The 22,718-nt window shown below is 30.1% G+C and overlaps 1 protein-coding gene across 4 annotated transcripts; it reads left to right on the plus strand.

The window, feature by feature from the left end:
* On the plus strand, positions 1-21,079 carry LOC119637768 (long-chain-fatty-acid--CoA ligase 5). 4 transcript variants are annotated; one of them, XM_038034035.1, is made up of 12 exons: positions 1-450; positions 5,841-6,108; positions 6,509-6,575; positions 6,701-6,855; positions 18,471-18,644; positions 18,737-19,274; positions 19,351-19,704; positions 19,763-19,965; positions 20,027-20,109; positions 20,184-20,412; positions 20,491-20,664; positions 20,738-21,079. In XM_038034035.1, exons 2-12 carry the CDS (start codon positions 6,079-6,081, stop codon positions 20,873-20,875), a joined length of 2,145 nt encoding a protein of 714 aa, XP_037889963.1. In that variant the 5' UTR covers positions 1-450; positions 5,841-6,078; the 3' UTR covers positions 20,876-21,079. The 4 variants fall into 4 exon arrangements, with proteins under 4 accessions (XP_037889963.1, XP_037889964.1, XP_037889965.1 ...); XM_038034036.1 differs by lacking the exons at positions 1-450; positions 5,841-6,108 and adding an exon at positions 3,870-3,885; XM_038034037.1 differs by lacking the exons at positions 1-450; positions 5,841-6,108; positions 6,509-6,575; positions 6,701-6,855 and adding exons at positions 15,833-16,062; positions 16,317-16,352.
* The last annotated feature ends 1,639 nt before the right edge of the window (positions 21,080-22,718 follow it).

A 22,718-nucleotide genomic window follows, 5' to 3' on the forward strand; every position in this document is an offset into this window, starting at 1 on the left:
ATAATTAAAGCAGCAGAGAAAAATCAATAAAACACGATGGCGACCAGATTGTTCAACGAATTGTAATTTACGGTCTTTCTTATAGTGTAAAAATCAGTTTACAGCAAGTAATACTAAATTTGTGTTTGTAAAAGATAAAATGTTTTATAGTCGTCTGGTGTTACTCTATGATATTTTATAAAAATTTATCTCCTTTGGTTTTTAAATTTTTGGTAAATAAATGAGAAACAAGCGATAAAGAATGAGAGAGAAATTTGTGTAAATTAAATGAATTCATCGTCAATTGAATAAAATTAAAGGAAAATCGATTTCTGTTCATGAAAAATCAGCAAATTGTGCCCTGTTTTTGATTTTCTAACAGACACTGGAACGAACTCATAATTCTCATGGATACATGTGTATAAGCACATGGGTGTTTTACACAACGTGCTCTAAAAGTTGTACTTTTAGGTATAAATAATAATCATTGAACCATTTTTGTACGTATGCTTATGAAGTATGAATGCAAATGTATATGTTGGCGTAAGACTTAGACGAAAACACAACATCAATAACAGCAAAGCTAATGTAATGTAAGGCCTCGTTTCATTTTCTCGCCTCTTTTGGAAATTTGAAATTAAATGTTGTTAAAATTTATTTATTAGGCTTACCCTTGGAGCTCTTCGTAAAGATAATTTCATTATGTCTTTAACCTAAAAAGAATGCCCAGCATGAGCTCTCAAGAAAGAACGAAAAATCCGAATTAATACATTCATTCATACATATCCTGGTTTGGGTGTTAGGTCATCATCAATGCATTTGTTTGTTTAAAAAAAAAAAGAAAAGAAGAACGTTTTGGTTCTTCAAAGCAGATAAGCTCTGAGCTCGCTGTTGCTCATACAGTTATTTATGAACATAAGTAATGAGATATTGAGTTGAAGTTTTATAAACAAATTATGAGTAAATTGAGTGATTGAGAGCTATATACACTTTAAGCAATATCTTGGATACTCGTCGCTTATGGTAAATATAAGCAAATCGATTAGAGAGCTTATTTGTCAATTGTGCATCCATCTCTGGACGGATTCGGACCAATTCTATTCATAAATTTTTTGTATAGAACTGATAAACAGTTATAAACAATTTAAGTGTAATAACTGCTGTAACATTTTAATCCCTTAAATATATTCTAATTGTTAAATATTTCTAAAAGGAGATTAAACACGCTTTCGGACGATATCCATATCCCATATATATATATATATAAATAGATAAGGTAAGATGTGTCAGCGTCATCGTTGGCCATTAAGAACTACTTTTGCACTCAATTGTCAAATGGCCAAATGGCTCTGACAAACAAATGTAGAAAATTTTGCGCCGTCAATTTATTCTCTTTTACAAACAAACTGTAAAAATCTTCTAAATATTATAGTGTCATTTGTGAAGGAATTCCGCGTAATTTTTGAATTAATCTATTCTTATTAAATAAGAATCAATATTTCGTTTTGTGAATGGGCGTTGCGATTATTAGATGTTTTAATAATAGAAGCCGAGCTGGCGGACGGACAGACATATACAATTGGCTCAGGAGTTACTATCCTAAGCAAGACTAAACGTTTATTTTTATGGCTTCGGAGACGTGCCTCTCGAATAACTTTCGAAACTATCAATGCTGGGTAACGCGTATTTGGAAAACGTCATAAAGTGCGCATGTTCACCATTAATTTCCATATTTTTTCAAATAGATTTTGCCATATCCTTCTATCCTAACGTTTGTTGCAGCAAAAGAGCAAAATTCCGCTTTTAAATTCCTTTTTTCACAATTACGAGAACGGCTTAAATTATTATAGTATTGTGTTTTGTGGAAATTAGCAAAAATCTAACAGTTACCCATTATTTTTCTTTTCCATCGTATAAATATTACGACTGTTTAAAATTAATTACATTACATACCACTTGTGTGAGAGGAAATTGAAGTATTTTTGTTTTTGTTAGTAGTGCTGCCATGTGTGTTTTCTAAAATATCTGTCTAGCATTCGATAACTTGATTGTCTTATGCCGGTTAAGGGTTGAGGGACATGCATGCGTTGTTTAATTTAAACCATAAGTCGAAGGCATGTGTCGTTTCATAAGACAGGCATTAGGGTAGGCAGAGTGTAAACGAATTTTGAATAAAAGATTTAAATTATTTTCATATTTGTTATTGAAATGCGCTCTGTTCACTGATAAATTCGATTTCTACGCTTATTTGGGATGGTTCAAAGGTTATAGAATGAATGGAGAGCTATTTTACGACCCTGTAACCCGTGTGCGGTAGTGGTTTCGAAGAAGTGCGCACGCGAACGAACATAAATAAATAAATCGATCTTCAATTGTTCACCGATTACAGTAAATATTATTTATATCGTTCCACGTTCTAATTCAAATGCAAGTTGTGTTGCGTGAATACTTTTGAAATCAATAATTTCAAGATCCAATATCTTGAACTTATTTATAGTGCAAATCAAGATTAATCTTTAAGTCAGCATAGCTATCTTGAGTCTTTTTCTGCTCACCTATGATATGAATTAATCCTATGACAATTGAAATTCAAAATCCGAAATTGAAAGAAAAACTATAAAGAAAAAACAAATCAATCAAATTCTATTTACAGTGAGTAAACATATTTTTGAATAAGTGCAACGTCAGATGAAATTTTCACGATTTTGTTAATAAGGAAAAACAAGCCGACAGAAGATAAAGAACACACAAACGAAATTTTTGTATTTTATTTAAAACTCGTTCATAAAAATTTTCAAAAACCTTTTTATAGTTTTGAAACAAAAAAAAAAAAAAGCAAAAAATAAAATAAATAAATGAAAAGGAAAATTGTAACAATTTTTGCTAAAAGCGAATCTCAGCTGGATATTGGTGGCATTTCAAGTACGAGATCTCCTGTAATCAGCATAAAGAAGCAAAAATTTGGAAACGGACTAAACGTTTAAACGACGCAAATTTTAATCAGTTGTTGTGTTGGTTTGACGAGTTATTTTTTGTTTTTATTATTAATATTTTATTATCTTCGAAAAAAAGGCCGATAAAACGCAAAGTATTTAGAATTGATATTGAGAGACAAGACAGGTTTAAGAGTGATTTAACATCTTCGAGCTGTTAAAAGCACTCTCAAAGATCTTTATAACGAAAAGTGTATACAAATTACTTGAAAGACGACAGTTAACAATATTGCGCGCTCTATCTTATTGCGCGTTAAGCGATGCATTTCTTAACATTCAACACATTAGCTGTTGTTTGTTGTTATTTCCATATATTTTTATACGAAAGGTGGAGAGATTTCTATATTTACTACACGCTTTGTAACAGTAAATGCGGACGGGATATGTCTTAATTTTTTTTAGCGATTATGAATCAAAATTTCTGAATCGATCTGCAATTATTCCTCTCTGGGAAGCGATCAGCGGAAATTCGAAAGAGATCATTTTCAATTTAGCAAAATTAGGTCTTCAATAATTTGATCCCGTAAAGAGAATAGCATTAAAAAATAAAAAAAAAAAAAAACGCGAAAGGATACTAAATTAAATTATCGACTTGAATCCTCTCGAATAATCTCACAATGAAAATTAATAGTGATTTGATAGAAAGACGTAATGACCCTCAGTAGGTGGTAGGTATCCATTATTCGTGTTAAGGTGAATATAAATTTTGAGAATTGTTTTCATATAAATTGCTTCTTTCATATTAAATGCATATATATATACATATATATATATATATACTGTTCCGTATATATGCTATTATTTGATTATTGCAAAATGGAACTTTGCTCACTCACAATGGTCGCTCTTATAAAAACGATAACAGTAAGCTTTAAGTCGGTGAAGAAGAATGAAGAAAACTTAAAATTAAAAAGTAAAGAATCACGAATTTTCAAAATATTAATATTTAAGAGATAACTAAAAGTTTATTTAACTTAAAGCGTTATGAACTTTGGTCAAATATCGCGAATAAATGGCTTTTTCGTTTTATTCAAAGCTATCGCGTAGCCTAGTAAAGAAGTAGAAGTGCGACTCGGCATAGGTAGGTGCAATTCCAATTGTGGTACCTATACTTCAATTGCTATTCGCGTGTGGTCGAGCTAAAAGGTATGCTCGACCCGATCAAGAATAAATCTCCCAGTTACACGTGATATCTCTATCGTCGCATTTGTTACTCACCGCTACCGTGTTTATACACGTATAGGAAATATTCCTTAAGGGGGGTAATATTTATAAAAAAGAAAAACAATTTTAGAGGCGCGTTTTTCCCATAATTTTACCATGAGTGAGGCCTGTTCATTTCTTCTGTTCCTGTTTTCAACAACATCTCAATAATTCTTTTTTGATGCAAATTTAATTGACTGCAAACTAGGAGCGATCGAACGATGAGTTGTGATACAATGTTTGTCATTACATCTAGATACGAGCACAGGAAATGTACAAGGCATGTCTTTAGCTTTTGTATATAATTTCCATTATCCCAAGATAGTTGAAAATGAGGACACAGGACTTACATTCTTCTTTTTCACAATAGCGTCTATATTCCAAAAGTAATTTGTATCAAAACAGTAATCAACGGATCGATGCGACCTTTCAAAATTAAAATTAAATTAGAAAAACTAGTAATTGCGACAATTGAATTTATCCCAATCCAAGACTCTTAAAACGAATACACCTCTCCTTTTTGTTGTAAGTGTTTGTCCTAAAAGTTTCCTTTAAACGGGTGCCAATCGGATATTTTTCTAGTTTCAATTATCTCGTTTATATCATCTCCGATTAAATGTAAAGAAACTGAGCCGGAAACTTTTCCAAAGCTCTGAACATATAATTTATTTATTATATCATATAGACTCGTCTGTACGTAAGCAAAAGTATGTCCGAAATATCGTTATAATTCTACGGGAATCCGAGCCTATGAACTTGACTGAAGTCGAGAAAAAATCTCAAGAAAATAGTTTTAAAAAGTGCTTTAGCTTAGTAGATCCTAAAGGACGACTTTTTCCCGCGAATTCCTTACATTATTAATAATGTAACCGATTTAATTGTAGCCACTCGCTATGCGTCATTCTCTTTTGTTTTTTCTTCTTTTATACTAGCGGCATAAATTTTAGTCGAAATCTGTGAAAAATACCGCGTAATAATAACGTTTACATTTGCTTTGATAATGTGTTTAATAAATTTTTAAATGGTAAACCAAAAAAAAGGAAAAATTTTTTTTCAATTAAAAAGAAAACATGTGGAAAAATTCCCATTAAAGTTCTATTTTGTATTAATTCGAAGGCACCGATAAATTATTTAAATACAGTACTTTCTGCTACATTGAAAACCGTACGTTATTTTCATTATTTAAACGTTTATCATTCGTAAGATTATAGGCAATGCGTAGAAACGACAACGGGATATAAAAATGTCATTGTAATTGTTGTTCAGTTTAGTGCTTTCTGCTCTAAGTGAAAATGTGTTCAATTCCGGGAAATTCTTAGTTATAAAGGGGCAAGGGACTTCTTAGTTATAAAGGTAGCACTGTGCTATAAATTGTACATTTATTTCATGCGACATATGAGGAGTATGTAGAGTTAGTATGCAAATAAGAGTGCGCGTATTTGTGTGTAGTTCAATGCAAGTTTTTATTACACAAATCAGAGATCCCTTAATGGAAAAGACAAATGCTTTATTCTGTTAAGGCTCTCCGTGTAATTATCACGATTAAGTTATAAAGCGTTACAAGCATTCATATTGATTATTTACTGAGTTTTTTTTTAAATTTATTTTATTTTTTTATTCTATTTTTAATTAATGCAATTTTTTGCACATATTGTCTTTTTTCAGAATCGACCACAAATTAACAACAAATTATTTATATCCATTTGTCCATTACGAATTAATCAATGAGTAGTCATTGATTATAGTATATAATACGCATTGGAAAAACAACGCGTTGAACCGATCGGTATCGCTTGTATTATAAAAAATATTTTAAAAAGACGTCGCTCGCATGCTATATGTATAGTTCAGAAATTTATACCGAAAATAAACCGGAAAACAAAATCTCAGGAATATCATCATTATGCACTATTTACCTATTTCTTTTGGAAACGTAACGAAAAACGAACTAAGAAGATATTACAATTGAAAAATAATTGTTAACGAATTCAGTCAATAACACTCCTAAGAAGGCTATTAATACATATATAAACATATATACGTATATATAAATATATAAATATATATATATATATATGTATATATATATATATACGTCTATATATGTGTATATATATGCATATATATATGTATATATAGATATATAGACATAAAAATCTTACACAAAGTGGTAGATTAAAAAAAAAAAACATAAATAAATAAAAATTAATACATATATATCTATATATACATATATATACATATATATATATATATATATATATATATATATATATATATATTACTACTAAGAATATATATATATATAAAAGAAATTAAATTTCGGAAACCAGATGTTGCCTGAAAAATCAATGTGGGCTTATCTAAATCACTTCGTTATGAGCAACATCTCATATTTGTGTAAGTTGCTTAGCAGTTTTGGTATCTTATGAGATATGAGATTTTTTATGCATTTTTTCTCTTTTTCTTCCCTTTTTGTTTCTTTTTTTTTTTTTTGTTTAACTTTACTTTCCGGTTGTTGATAGTTGATGAAATCGATGGATATTTGTATTATTTGGGTGGCACTGTCGGTGCCATAACCATAGCTGGTATAGCAGCTGCATCAGCGTATTATTTTATGACACGTCCAATACCAGAAAAACCGCTAGTGCCTCTGGAAAATCAATCACCCATACTAGAAGTAAGTATATATATATATATATGTATATATATGGATGTGTATATATAAGAAATTTTATTTATTTCCAATAATATTAAAATGATAAAAATCTTTTTCTGCCTACTTATCGCTTCCCTAAAGAATTGATTTCAAATTTATCAAATTCAATAAAAATTGAAAAAGCACATGTACAAGTTCATCATATTATCGGGAAATATTTTATGATGAATTTTGAATCGAATTGAATGGTAGATCGAGTGATCTTTTTAATTTCTATAGGCAGAGATTTGTGACCTCACAGAATACCTATTTAGGTACAGTCTTGTTTGGGGCACAATTATATATTAGTACGATGCAAGTACATTTCTCATTTAAAATGGCATTTAAAACTTCATATAAAGATATCAGTGCATCTGTTTCATTGGTAGGTGTTTGAGTTTCATAAATTTATAAGAAGATAGTATGGGAATTTGGTAAATCTGCTTACGTGCGAGTACACTTTATAAAAAATGAAAAATTTTGCAACTCTTGTGTAATTAGCCTTGAAACGGATTAAGTCTAATAATTTTCTTTTTTTTCATACAAGGCATTTTGTTTGTAGTAAATATTTGTATCAAATTCTTTTGGATGTTTTTTTTTTTTTTTTTGTTTTAAGTTGAGAAGGAGCGGGTGGTTATATCTAGAGTCTTACGTTACTGAAATTTAGACATACCCCATTAGAGAATGTCTAATAGGCGATGTATCCTTTGTGTTTACAAACGGAATTATAAATGTATTAAGCCCTTGTATTGTTTCACTCGGTGGACTTTTTTGAGTTTGCACTGCGAATATATACTATTATATATATATATTATTATAGTATCGAGTCTTTCAAATATATTTCTGGACGCAGTTTTAAACGCCGCAATCCCATATTTAATATATCATACGAAAAGGGGTTAAAAATATGTTATCATTAAATGTGAAATAAATGCATTGTATAGTTGTTTTCGATGCCGTTGTTTTTGCTCTTTCTTGTAGGAGGTGACTATCTGTAACTGCGGGTACATTATTATCTGTAAATAATATGCTAATCAAATGAATAAGAAATAACAATGTTTATATGCCTCGGCATGTATAAATTTTTTGTTCTTTTTGCATGCAATTTTTGTATAAAAAAGATGTATTATTAACGCAGATATCGGTCAGACGCTTAAGTCAATTGTCTCTGTTTAATCCGTATGATTTTTTGTTTATGAATCTTTTAAAAATCATTTATTATAAAATTGTATTCAATTTTTGCGGCTGCGAACAATCCGGTTGCCATAATTACAAGTTTATTCAATTATCTATTTCGTTTGCCTATATATACATATTAGAATAGAATAGAGTAGAATTTCATTACAATTAAAACTATTGATTGATTGATAAAGATCAACTTTTTAAATCTGCAAAGACCGTGAGACTTTTACATAAAGACAGAAAAGGCAAAAATAAAAAGAAAACAGAATGAATTATGAATGAATTTTTGTTATTGTTTGACTCTTTTTTTTTTTTGTATTTTTTGGATGCAGTGCAGATCAGTTTTTCTATAGGTACACAGTCAAAAATTAATTTCTATTATTTTATTAAAAAGTTTTTATTTCTTTTTTTGTCATTTTTTTTTTTTAAATTTTTTAGCTAAAAAAAATTTTTTTTTAAATTTTATATAAATTAATTTTAAGTGATTTAATTAGCAATACAATAACAACAACAAATATTTATATATATATTACATACATATTTATGCATACAAATTTCCCATTTTTTTAATTTGAGCACCGTACAATTGCGGTACACTTGCGAACACATAGATCTTATTTTCAAAATTAATGTGTTTGGGAAATTACTGCCGCGTGAATAATTCTTAAGGTATTCTCCCATCTTGTCTGAGACGACTATTTCTCTTATATATTACAAAAAAAAAAAAAGAAGAAAGTTATCCCAAATGCTTAAAAAAAATGTATTATTTAACACATGACATGCATGCGTGGTACACTATGAAAAGTTAAACATTTAAAATAATTTAATACGTTTAAAGTGAAGCCTATACTTTCTGACAATTTTCATTGTAGCTTTAAGGAAACTTTGATGTATAAAACTTATTACTTCGTTTGTGACGTCAACAAGAAAAACGCATCGCAGACCCTTTTAACATTTACATCCAACTCTTTTTTCTTGCACGGCTAATATGTTCCTCAGAAAATTGTGTAAAAAATACATGCAACATATCGTAAATTTGGGAATATATATATATATATATATTCCCCAATTTCAAAAAAATTGTACGAGATGAAAAACTTTAAATATATTTTCTCCAAATCTGTGCAAAAAAAGTAATAATAAAGTAATCCATACTACACATTTATGAAACGAAGACAATTCATTTTTATTACCGAAAACTACAAAAATTTGAATTGAAAGTAGGAATAAAAATCAATTTCATCGTAACTTGATAACAGGCGTGCACCATGGCCTAGACCATCAACAAATGAACATCAACTTTTAGAAATTTATGGTAATTATTGATGATAGTACGAACTGAACAAACTAACACAAAAAGAATAATGAGTAACGCCGAACGAAATGCTGATTTCAGCTTGAAGTATAACGAGATAAAGGAAAGTGTGATCATAAAATTCGGGTATTTTTCATAATAAATGATATATATATCACTCATAAAGTCAAAAAATTTGAATTAAAAAAGATTTTTTTTTGAAATTCGTGTTAGAACAAAGATGTTTTGTAAAAAAATGTATTACTCGTCGTTATTTGTTAACCGTGTTATTTTAAAATCGGGTAAAATAATTGCGTGTAAAAAGAAATTTGGACAAATACGATACTCTTGGCAAGTATCATATTTGATATATTCATGCCTGTCTGCTGTTTATCTATTTACTTTGTTTATATTTGTCCCTGCGTCAAGTCATCAATTTGTTTTGGGAACTCATAAAATAAAATAAAATAAAATTGTAAATGTCTTATCATGAAGTTACGTTTAAATCAAATTAAGAATGGATAATAATTCATTCATAAATCTGCCGACCAATTGCGACGAGCAAAAAGCATTTGGTGGAGGTTATGGTTGTTCACAAAAACACTTCCATCGCAAACATTGCCGTCTTTGTTTTGCTTGCAAATGAAATTCATACATTGTTAGGTTGTTAGTTGAAAAAAAAAAGTTAACAACATGCAATTTAAACAAACAAGCAAACATTTTCATTCACTTTCGTGCTACAAACTTCAAAATATTACGAAGTGTAGATGCCAATTAGAAATTTTTTTTTTCGAAAACATTTTATTAGTCATCATGTTACATGACAAGAATTTTAATAAAAAAAAATATCGATAATATTAAAGTGCTTTTGAGCAATTAACTATTTTTACAAGTTGATGTATGGCGTATGAAATAATCTTGAAAGCAGTGTAGAAGCATTTCGAATAGTTTTGGGGAATAATTAAAAGTAGAATTGAAAATTCAAATGATATTTTTAAAGGTTTGACTGTTACTAGCAGATACTTTCTTAAATAGTTGAATTGCTTGATACATGACAAGTACGCTACCTAGTATTTTGATATTGTTCCTAAATTAGGTTTTTCGATTCACACACACAATTTGCAAGAATCGATCAAAATGAAGTTCTTTCCTCGAAAAAGTCATGACATTTTTGTAGGCCAAATAATTATTTATTTGATCGGATTTGAATCTTGCTAACCGATAATCGAGTTGTCTGTAAAATTCGTTGTATTCAGTAGCTTTCCGTTTTTTTTTCTTTTTTTTTTTTTTCCTTAAAAATCTCATTTTTGGCTAATTGCCTTTAAAAGTTTCTCAAAAATTAAAAAGAAAAAAAAAAAAAAACAAAAAAGAAAAAGAATTTTCATTGCACTCAATGGTCGCAACAGATCTTTAGCCACAGTACGACTGAAGACGTCTAGCGCGGTGCGATTTAATTCATAAACATATATATCTTATATGTATTTATTTATTTTAGCTTCTCACCAAGTTGAATGCGTTTATTTATTTTCATTTTTATTTTTGTTAAGTTTGTTTGTTATTCTAAAGAAAGTTCAATTTTAATTAAAAAGTTTATATAATAAAAAGTTTTTAACTTCATGTGCAAAAGCGAAAGAAATCCGCATCAAAACATATATGAAAGAATCTGAAGATCTAAAAATATCTTTAAAAAAAAGTTTTAGATTCCTTCATACATAACTTTAATAAAATCAAAATTTTTAAGAAAAAAATTAACAAAAATACAAATAAAAACAAATAAATAAAAAATGTGTCATTACGTAAAACAATAAGAAGCAGTGAAATCTTTTTATTTTTATTTATTTTTATTTATTTTTCTTTTTTGTTTTTGTGCACGTAATTAATCGCTATGTTTATAATCGAAATGTGTCAACTGACAACCACTTGAATTATAACCAATGGAAAAAACTGAACAAAAAAAAACAAAAAATAAATAAATAAATAAAAACAACAATAAAAATATGATTACTAAATAATTAAAGCGTTCCAAGTAATTAGGAAAAGAAAATAAAAATAAATAAAAGAAAAAAGTAAAAAATTCATTTAAAACAAACAACAAAAACAAAATATATTAAACCCATATCAAGTTCCTATCAAAAAATTATTCTCAAAACAAAAATTGGATTTCTAGTTTTTTTACTTATTTATTTATTTATTTTTTTTTTTTATATTAACCGTTGCGAGTGAGGTGAATATTGAAAGATGTTTTAACAAAAAGAGAAAAGTCCTTAGAGTACGTAAGTTCCTAATCATTCGGAATCGATTTTATGACTCATATCTATTTATTTGCGTTTCCGGTCTTAATTCACATGAAATTTAAGCCGAATTGCACTAAGGAAGCTAAGGATAAATAATGAAGTAGCGTGACTCTAAAATAAGTGAGAAATTATTTCAATCAAGTTTTTATGCGACACATTCGCAATTGCCAATCGACGATCTTTCGATAGAATCCATCTATTCTATCAACGGGCTTAGAGTTGGGTGAAAAATTTCTTAAAACAATTGGCCTTAGATCGTTACTCTTACAAATTGATTTGTCAAGCACCTTTCTTAAAGTTCCAAGTTTCATTTTCATTCCAAAGAGGATTTGCACTGAATCTCTCTCTGTAATCGTTTTCGCAATAAGGGTAAGGTAATGTAAAGAAGAAAGTCTCTTTTACGTCTTTAAGAATGATAACTATGACCTTTTCTAAGGCTTTGATCAATTTTGACTTTGAATGATATTAAAACACTTTTTCTTTATCTTTTTGTAAAATTATTCAAATATTGGAGAATTTGCTCCACGAAATGCGATCTTAAGTTTGCATAGAATCTTCTCAAGGCACAAGTAAATTAATTTGCTTCAAGTCAAAAAAAAGATTGAATTGAATTAAATCAATTCTGGTTTTTTGCTTCATTCATGGTTGATAGTCGCGCTAAAACGCGTTTAAGGTTACTTATCCTGAAACCCATTAATCATTTCACAATCGATTCGGTTTGTTTTTGGAAATAATTTGTGTTCATAAGCTATTCAAGTTTTCTCATCTCACGAAAATCCATTATCACCTTTCAAAGGGATGACTTTTTTCGAGCAGTTTCGAGCAGCAATCACCTTCTGTAGACGTTCCTCTTTCTCCCCCTTTTATCTCTATAATAATGCATTTTCGGTTGCATGTGTGTGTTAATAAACATTCATAACTTCACTAAGCACATGGGAATGTATAATCTTTCCATTTTTTTGTTTTTCTTTTCCATAAATTTCACATGAGATTATATCGCATTGACCTGTGGTCATGCTTGATGTATTGGAGAAATTTCCAAGTCTATATACAATTAATTCAAATGTCCGAGTATTTTGAAACAAATCTCAGTATATTATTATATAACAAATATCATTACTTTCTCTTCTTTAAAGCACGTAAGCCAAGTTTGGCCATGCATTGCCGCTAATATCTTTCCAATTAGCAGCTACTTCAAGAAAGCTATGCGCGTTTATCATATTTTTGGAGGCATTTTTTGGTCATCACAATCTAAGTTCGAATGATGATTATGATAATGATTATGAGATGGATGATCTACAATAACTAAACAATTCAGTTTACGATAGAAAAATGATTAATAAGTTGAAAAGTGTAAAAGCCGGACTCCTTTTACACGTGAAATCTGGCCGACATTCACGATCAATCAGTGTTTTTATGTCACAAAAAGATTTTTTTTTTTTTTTTTTTAATATAAACAATTAATATATACAAAAAAGAATTGAAATTTTATCGCGCTTGGAGAAGAGAGCATGAAATTCGCTCGCATTTATCATCGATCATAGTTTATAGTTGTCGCGTTCTGTTTTTTTTTTTTTTTTTTTCTTCTATTTGCAATTTTAAGCTTTTTACACATTTCGGCGCCGTTACCTAAAAGAATTCGTTCTTGTTTGCCTATGTTAGTGCTTTAACTAGAATTGAATGCACACACACATATACATACACACATGCACACAATTTTTGATATTTCTCCTTTTATCTTGCGTCTGTTTTATTTATAATATTTGGGACGCGCGCAACGCACTATGCATAAGCGTTCTGTATTTTTGTTATAAACATTTAAAACATAAATTAATTGCCGAAGTGAATTGTCTGCATTGTTTAGATGTTGATATTAAATGATCTGGAAATTGTTTAAACATTTTATATTTATATATATATGTATATATGTATGTATATATGCACGCAGATTAGTATTGAAAATGAATCAAATCTGTAGAAAGACACGCCTATAATAGTAAATCAACTCAGAGCACCTCATAAACTACAGCAGATAAATATAGATAAATATCAATATATATTCTTTAACTGATTATGCAGTACATAAACAAAAACGGGAGGAATATTACAGTGTATAAATATTTAATTTTCTTTTAAACAGCGTGGTAACTGCGGTAAACATTCTCCTGCTTGCAAAACTCAAGGCATTGTCTAGAAATTTACAAAAGAATCTGAAAATGTCCCAAACTTTTCAAGGGACACGGCTACGCGAAAAAAAATTAGGAGCAACTTTGCTTTTCGTGTTTTTCATTCGTTAATCATAAAGTGCTCATGCACATGCACCATATAAATCTCCATTTTTATTCTGAATATAGAGAGAATCAACCGCGTCCAACCAATGGTATAGACATATGCATATATAGAAGATAGGTGTCTTGTCTTTAATTTAAAAATATTTTGCAATTCATAAAATCCTTGCTTCTGAGATCTTCATTTCATTTCATTTCATTTCATTTCAGATGAGACATTTCGACTTAAACTTTGTACTTAAAAGTTTTACTCCTGAGCTAGTAAATCTGCTCCATTTTAATGTTAATAAGATTAAGTGAAGAAAATTAAATGAATTTTTATTGTTGCCGATCTAGAGTGCCTATTCCGTGTGTATTATTGAATCAGCGCGAGTAGTCGAATAGATAGGAAAAGTGTCTAGTAAGTCAATGTTCACGCGGGTTCAAATCTCAATCTCCGTAGAGTTTACCTGCGTCGTAGCTTTAATAAGTGTTCAGTCGGCAAAAGCACAATGGCACAAAGCACTTACTCGGTATTACTCCCTTATTTCTTTCTTTCTTTTTCTTTGTAGTTTTGTCTCACCGCTGCCGCGATACGCGAATAAAATATATCTCCTGAGTGATTGGTTCATATAGGAAAAAGAAAAAAGAAGTAAAAATAATAAATAACTTTTAGTTTAAACTTTATATGAGGATTCCTGAGAGGGAGCGAAAAAGCGTACGTTATCAATGAGGATGTGTTAATGTTATCAAAACTTCCTTCAACTCTAATATAATTATAACAGTTCATTCGAGAAAATGTACTTAATATGTATATAAGATGTTGCTTTCCTGTTTTTTTTTAAAAAAAAAAACTTTTTTAAAATCTCGCAAGATTCAATAAGAAGCGGACAGATGGTTAAGAAGGCTGTAAGCTATAGGAATTGATTTCTGACGAACTTTTGAAAGTATTTCTATAAACGTAATGATGCAATTACTTAAAATCGTAGATTTCTAATGATTATGATAACGATACGATATAATGATGACGTAATTTGATGAGTGTGCGTACCGACCTGGTGTTATTTCTCAAAGCAAATTAGGGATTTGTAAACATTCGTCTTAAGATTTCTTTTATAATGTTCAAAGTTGCTAAGAAGATGGCCAAGATGATCGGACAATCCTTATAAGGTGGATTTAAAGTGGACACTGAGGACACTGTAAATGCTTTTCCAATGCACGTGCCTCCAACCATTTAATTAATCCATCCATTAGAAATAATTAAAATTAACCTTGAATTTTCTCCTTAATGATTTATCAAAATAATTTATAATATCTCTTACGAAATAACCTACAAAAAAAAGAAAATATATCTCAGTGACGTTTTCTCAGTATACTTTGTTGTGTGCGCCATAATATTCTTTAATGATCTAACGATATAAAGAAACACAAAAAATGTATAGAAACATTTATGGCTAAATGAAAAGAAATGCTCGACCTTTGGATAAATAAAAAGTTTTGTTTATAATTGAGAGAAAGATTGAATTGATGGCGAAAACACTATCGAAGCATCGACAGATAGATAAATAAATAAGCGAACAAACATATCTTTATATTTATATGCGTTCAAATATTTGTTATTCTGTGTTTAATTGATTAAAACAACAAATTCGCTAATAAATAGAATATAAAACCTAAAACTGAAAGCAAAAACAAAACAAAACAATATATATATATATATAATATATATATATATATAATATATATATATATATATATATACTATGTCATATATAATATATATATAATATATATGTATATAATATTTATATATAATATATATATATATATATATATAAAATATATAATATATATATATATATATATATATATAATTATATATATGTATACTTTATTGACAAATTAATATTCAACACCATTAGGAATGAACAAAAGTAACGAAGCGATTTTATTAAGCACATTAATAATATCTCACGGTCTTAATATATGATTAAAATCGCATAAATAAAAACAGAAGGTATCGTACTAACTAACATTAATTGAAAACGGGCAAGAGCGATTGAGAAAAGTTTTAATAAAAATGTCCTGCTGCGGTCAAATTACTACGATACGGCCACCTATTGACATGGCCAGTCAGAGCGATGTTTTAAAGGTAAATTCATTATGCGTTGGCGATATGTTGTTGTTTCTTGTTTGGTAATGAACCTCGATGACTTTTCGTTATGTGTTTTATTTTAAAATTAAATTATTTTGGTTTTTGTTTCCTTTAGACCTTTTAACGTTTGCTTTCGTTTTGTTTCGAAAACTTTTTTCTCATCATTATTCTCTTTTTTTTCATTCAACGTAATTTGTTCGTTCAGACACAAAAAATGTGTTTTCTGTTTTTAATTTTCTTTTTAATTTTAGATAAAATATGATCCTCTACAAGATTTAAATCATCGGGTAGGCTAATACGTCTGTGCTACAGGCATAAATTCGTGATTTTCACATATTTTCGTAACCAAACTGCACATACATATGCACTTATCCTCTTAGTATATATATATTCGTACGTTCAACTCAGTCTTTGATTTGATGTCCCTCATGATTTGAAAGTTTCTTTCCTTTTTCTTTCAATTCTCATCTCTTTCGTTTCTCTTTGTAAAATATATCCTGAGCATTAAAATGAAACATTTACAACGCATACGTACTCGTTTCTTTTCAGACATTTCCCATTTAATCATTATCATTATCCTAATGCGCTACAATTTATATATTTCAGTTTGAGTTTAAACTCCTCGGTCGATCGTTTCATTTTTTTATGTCTTTTTTTTCTATTGTCTCAGTCGTACGAATGTATTGATCAATGGGTTCATTATCGACTTGATATGTTAGTACGATATATTGCATTTAGACATTGGACAAGTCAGTTTATCATTCATAAAGTACAAAGCATATCAATTCTATCATAATTGCTTTCAATCAGTGTGACTGATTGACAGAGATTGGATTCAAGGTTAAATTGTGACTTTTCGCCAGCTGGTAGAACTTACATACGAAGCGGACGAAGACGCGACGAAGGGCACTAGGCGTAGGTCTAAGATATGCATTTTGAATAATACGTTGCAGCTCTCGAAGGCTGGAAGACTTCAATTGGCGAAATGCCTATATTCAATACAGCGGGAAGTGAAATGGTGAAAGCTTAAGAAGCAATAATACCTGAACACCGTTGTTTTATTACCTTCAAGACGAAGATTTCATGTGATCTATAACAGAAATAAATAGTATTTATAAATGCTTAAGAAAAATTTCGAGAAGCGCGCATACCCCCCCGGCGTATGGGATCCTTCAAAAGATGAGCTTGCCAATTCCTTTGATTTTTTTACGGTTATGCACGTAACATCATACTCTTTGATATTTCTCTTGCCAAATTCCATCATTTGCTAACGGGATAAATGGAACATATACTACGTATTATTCAGACATTTGATTGTTCGGTTAGGTCAATTAACATATCGGCAACAATGAGATATAGCCGCAAAAATGTTGGAACTGAAATATATATGATATTATGATCGCATGAGATACACAAAATCTGCGAGCAACGTGCGATTTAAATTGCGAAAAGACTTGTGCTCTTGTGTCTATAAAACTGCATTGATTGCAAAATTTGAAACAGAAGGATTATAATCCCGGAAATAATTTGTAAAATCGTTCATAATTTTGTAAAATTTTTTTCACCAATGTTGGTCTGTTGCTGTTGATAAGAGGATTCGCTTAAAAACTAAAATTCGTGTGATTCATACAATTTCGGTAATTTGCTGCCTTACAACAAAAATTAATAAGTTATTTCTACGGAATTTTTGTCCCAGCCATCAACCATTGTTTGGCATGCGGTTTGAAGGAGGTAACGAAGTTTGCCATATACCTCGCGAATAATAGATTCAATTACTGAGAAGAAAGTTTAATAAGAATGTTTAATGAATGTCCAACTATGCCTAATGGCATGATGTGAAAAGCTTTAGGGTTTTTTTTTTATAGAAATTCGTTGAAATCTTAACCTTCATGGCTGAGAATTCGCTATCAACTTTTTTTTTATTTTTTTTAAATGGCTTTTTTTTTTTTTTTTTTTTTTTTTTTTTTTTGTAAAAGAGCAAACGTCGAATCACAGGCCACCCATTAACGTTGTGCTTTCATTAATATGTCAAATGTAACCAACTGAAAAATGACAAAAAAAAAAAAAAAAAACCAAAATATAAATCGCATTTAGAAAGCCGTGTGATAAACGCAAGTGTCTATGGAACGAATAGTTGAAAAGCTTTTTGTACCAAAATTGAATTTTGTACAGGTGGTGTACGATAATCAAATGCTAAGATCTATTGTGGCTTTTATGTATATGTACAGAGTTTATGATTATTAAAAAATCAATTCTTTTAAATGTAAATAAATATCGCTCTTTGACGGCATGAATGAATAACTCGGATTTGTCGCCCTTCTACGTGCACAAATCATGCATTTCTTTAGATTCATTGTCGTTTCCACAATTTTTTTCTTTTTACTCGATTCGTACACTCCGTTTAGGGTCCAGATCAAATTCATGTGTCTAAGTTCTACAAAGAGTCGAAAAACGGTAAATTTGTCAGCTACATCGCGGAAAGTGTGCGCACTTTATATCAGACATTTCGCGAAGGTGCATATACTTCCAATAATGGACCTTGTTTGGGATGGCGCGAAACTTTAACGTCGCCTTACCAGGTAACAAGCATTGTATTTTAAAGGCGATCCATGTATAAATATAAAATATATATACATATATATATGTATATATATACATATGTATTTTGCAGTGGATCAATTACGATGAGGCGCTCTTGAGGGCTAAAAATTTTGGTTCGGGTATGATCGCTTTGGGTGCTCGCCCTAGGGACTTGATCGGCATATATTCACAAAATCGTCCTGAATGGATTCTTTATGAGCAAGGTTGTTACTGTTTTTCGCTGGTAGTGGTACCACTCTATGACACCTTAGGACCAGATGCCTGTGCTTTTATAATAAGACAAACAGAAATGATGATGGTTATCGTTGAGGATGATAGTAAAGCAGCTCTGCTATTGGAGAAAGCCCCGCGATCATTAAAAATACTTATAACGATTAAACCTGTTAGACCTATGACCTTAGAGAATGCTCGCAGTCAAGGTATACAAATTGTCTCCTTTATCGATGTGGAAAAATTGGGAGCCAAAACTAATAATGCGGAAATTCCACCCACCGTCGACGACTTATGTACAGTATGCTACACTTCAGGCACAACCGGTAATCCGAAAGGTGTGATGTTAACTCATGGAAACGTTGTGGCCGGCGTATGTGCGGTGATTCTGCAGTTAGGTAGTTTTCGGATTCTCTTATATCAGCCGTATTTTTTGCTTCATATTTTATAATTAACATTCAATATTATATTTAGGTGATCATCGTATACGATGTGGTGATATTATGATGTCGTTCCTACCGTTAGCGCATATGTTTGAGCGTTGTTGTGAAAACGGTATATATTATGTGGGCGGTGCCGTAGGTTTCTATTCGGGCGATATCAAAGAATTGACGAACGATCTAAAAATGCTTAAGCCCACAGTAATGCCAGCCGTTCCACGTCTCTTAAATCGCGTATACGATAAAATACAAAATGACATCGCTGTTTCAACCCTTAAACGTACAATATTTAATATGGCGCTAAAAGCTAAAGAGAAAGAAATCTCCAAGGGTATCTTGAGACGTAATGGTTGCTGGGATAAATTGGCATTCACGAAAGTACATCAAGGTTAATTGCTCTTATATCTTTTTTTCGTCAATAGTTTATGATCGCTTTGTGATTTTAGCTTTTGGTGGCAATTTGCGATTGATGGTCGTAGCCTCAGCTCCTTTAGCTGGTAATGTGCTAACATTTATGCGTTGTGCCCTGGGCTGCTTAGTGGTCGAGGGTTACGGCCAAACTGAATGCACTGGTGCTATAACACTGACTGTTCAAGGTGATTTTGTACCTAATCATGTGGGCCCTCCAGTCTCCTGCAATGCCATTAAGGTGATCTTTGCATAATATAGTCATAAATATAAAATTCTTGATATATTGTTCCTTATTTTAGTTAGTAGATGTGCCTGAAATGGAATATTATGCCAATCAGAACACCGGCGAAGTGTGTGTAAGAGGCTCTAATGTGTTCCATGGGTTAGTTGTTCTATTAAAAAAATATATTTTTCGGAATTTGATTAAATAATTAAGAATAAATTTGAATATTTAAGTTATTATAAAGATCCTGAAAAAACTGCCGAAGCTATCGATCCAGAAGGCTGGCATCATACTGGTGACATAGGAATGTGGCTACCTAATGGCACGCTGCGTATAATTGATCGTCGAAAGCATATCTTCAAACTCAGCCAGGGTGAATACATAGTGCCTGAGAAAATTGAAAATATTTACACCCTCAGTCAATATGTCAATCAGGTATTCGTTTACGGAGAAAGTCTTAAGGTATTGTTCAGATGGGCATTGCATATTTTATATAATTTTTATTGATATTTTATATGATTGCTTGTTTACTTTTGCCAGAGTTGCATTGTGGCCGTAGTAGTGCCGGACGTTGATGTGTTAAAACAATGGGCTTTCGAAAATAACGTACGTGGCACTTTATCAGTACTATGCAATAATAGGCAAGTGAAGGAACTGATAATTAACGATATGCTAAAGTGGGGCAAGCAGAGCGGCTTAAAATCATTTGAACAGGTTAAATCTCGATTAATTTGAATGCTTACTAATATATGAATAACATTGTTGCTTTTTCTACATCTTTTTAAAGGTTAAAGACATTTATTTACATCCCGATCCGTTTTCGGTACAAAATGGCTTACTAACGCCCACATTCAAAACTAAACGGCCTCAATTAAAAAATTACTTTAAACCGCAGTTGGAAGATATGTATAAGAGTCTAGATTAAAACTGGTCAACACCTTTTCGTTTTTTATGTTTCCTACTTGCTAATGAAGCCTGTTTCAGTTATTGCGACTCGGAGGCCGAATTCAATTATTTGTTACAAATCATGCTAACGCTTAAAATTATTGTGGATGATCGAATTTGGAAGGATAATACCAAATTTATTATTGATAAAATCAAAAGTAAACAGTGATCGCTTATAAGAACATAACATATTACGACTATTCGTTTTATATTAGACCGTAAATTAGGCCTCAAATTTTGTTTTTCGTTCCTTTTGTTTTTATTTTTTATTTCTTCTAATGTCGGAAACTAATTTTATTTAAAGAGCTCCAACCTAGCAAAAAAAAAAAAAAAAAAAAAAAACAAACAAAAATATTGTAAAAATTACAACAAGAAAGTTAGTGCAAAAAAATTTTTTTATTCCTTAATCACAAAACAACACACTAATAAACCTAAAAAGAATAATATCTCACCCTTTATAAACAAGCAATAAAATGGATAAGAAAAATATAAATAATATAAACAAATTCAAAACAAGTTTTTAGTTGAAATCAAAATAAAAGAGAACAAAATATTAAGTTCATAAAAATTCTCTTGAAATAACGAGAAGAATTAATATTGAAAATAAGACAAGAAAATATATGTACAGCAGAAAATGCCACAGATGAAAATAATGAAAATTATGAAAAAAAGGTTGAACAGGATTTATTTAACAAAAAAAAAAACAAAAAACAAACTAGTTTTTAGCAGTAGGACATTTATTATAAAAGCAAAATTTTAATTTTATATAAATATGTATGCATAAATATACGAATATATGCATAGATATGTATTAAAGATATGCATGAGTGTGTATGCATAGAAATACCAAAGCAGTAAATATCAAATCAGTTCAATTATGAAACTTTTTTATATAAATACATTAAGCATTATGTAGAGAAATGCGTCTTTATTTTTATCCTGCAAAATTAATGCAAATATATATATATATATGTATATATATACATATATATACATATATATACATATACATACATATATATACATACATACATAAAGCATTTTATAGTAAATATAAACAGTACAGTAAATCGAGAATTCAAAACGACATCTTTTATAGTACGTAGAAAATTTCAGTCAAATGAAGAACTATTCATTTTAACGCGCTTTGCACCCTACGATCGAAGAATGTTTCTATTTGTAACGATTAATTTTTCTATTCCCCTATTGCCAAAGCAAGCGAACAGTCAATGGGCATCGTGAAATACTCTGAGAAATTTAATTTTATTCTCAGCATTCTGAGCATTTTGTGGTGCAACCTTTTGAATGTATATTAAAAGGTGACCTATGGATTTTGTTTTTGTCACTTTTTCATTTGATTCTTTGAAATAATAAATAATGTAGCATAGTTTGTGGAGATAAATGATATGTTACTGAACTGCATATAAATGCGCATATTTATGTTTCAGGAAATTTTTTTTTTTTGCTATTTCGTTCTTCACCATTTTAAAATTGCACACTTTTATATTGAAAATAGTATAAGAGTGGAAAAGCTACCTTAAAACCGCTATTTTCGTATATGTGTTTCGTAGGTATAGACCTGGTACCGTCTGTGATTGTTGTTGCAAATTCTAATTTTTGTTTACATTTGTCATGCACGTGCTATTGTTCACAATTCAAAAAATTTTTTTATTTCATTTTTATATCCTACACCACTTGTGACATAGAAGCGCAGAGACATAATCACCTTTTATTATACCGATATATTCAGAATTATTTTCTGAATCGATTTAAGCTTGTCTGTTCGTTTGATGTCTCTTGTTGTAAATTTGTGTTCAATTTAG

Source organism: Glossina fuscipes, unplaced genomic scaffold (genome assembly GCF_014805625.2).
Source record: "Glossina fuscipes isolate IAEA_lab_2018 unplaced genomic scaffold, Yale_Gfus_2 61, whole genome shotgun sequence".
NCBI lineage: Eukaryota > Metazoa > Arthropoda > Insecta > Diptera > Glossinidae > Glossina > Glossina fuscipes.

What these genes read in the sequence shown, in the direction of transcription:
- LOC119637768 (XM_038034035.1), top strand. Translation starts at nt 6,079, where the DNA reads ATGCACTATTTACCTATTTCTTTTGGAAAC. An exon ending in TGCGGTGATTCTGCAGTTAG is followed by an intron (nt 19,275 to 19,350) that starts GTAGTTTTCGGA and finishes TATTATATTTAG; the next exon opens with GTGATCATCGTATACGATGT. An exon ending in GGCTCTAATGTGTTCCATGG is followed by an intron (nt 20,110 to 20,183) that starts GTTAGTTGTTCT and finishes TGAATATTTAAG; the next exon opens with TTATTATAAAGATCCTGAAA.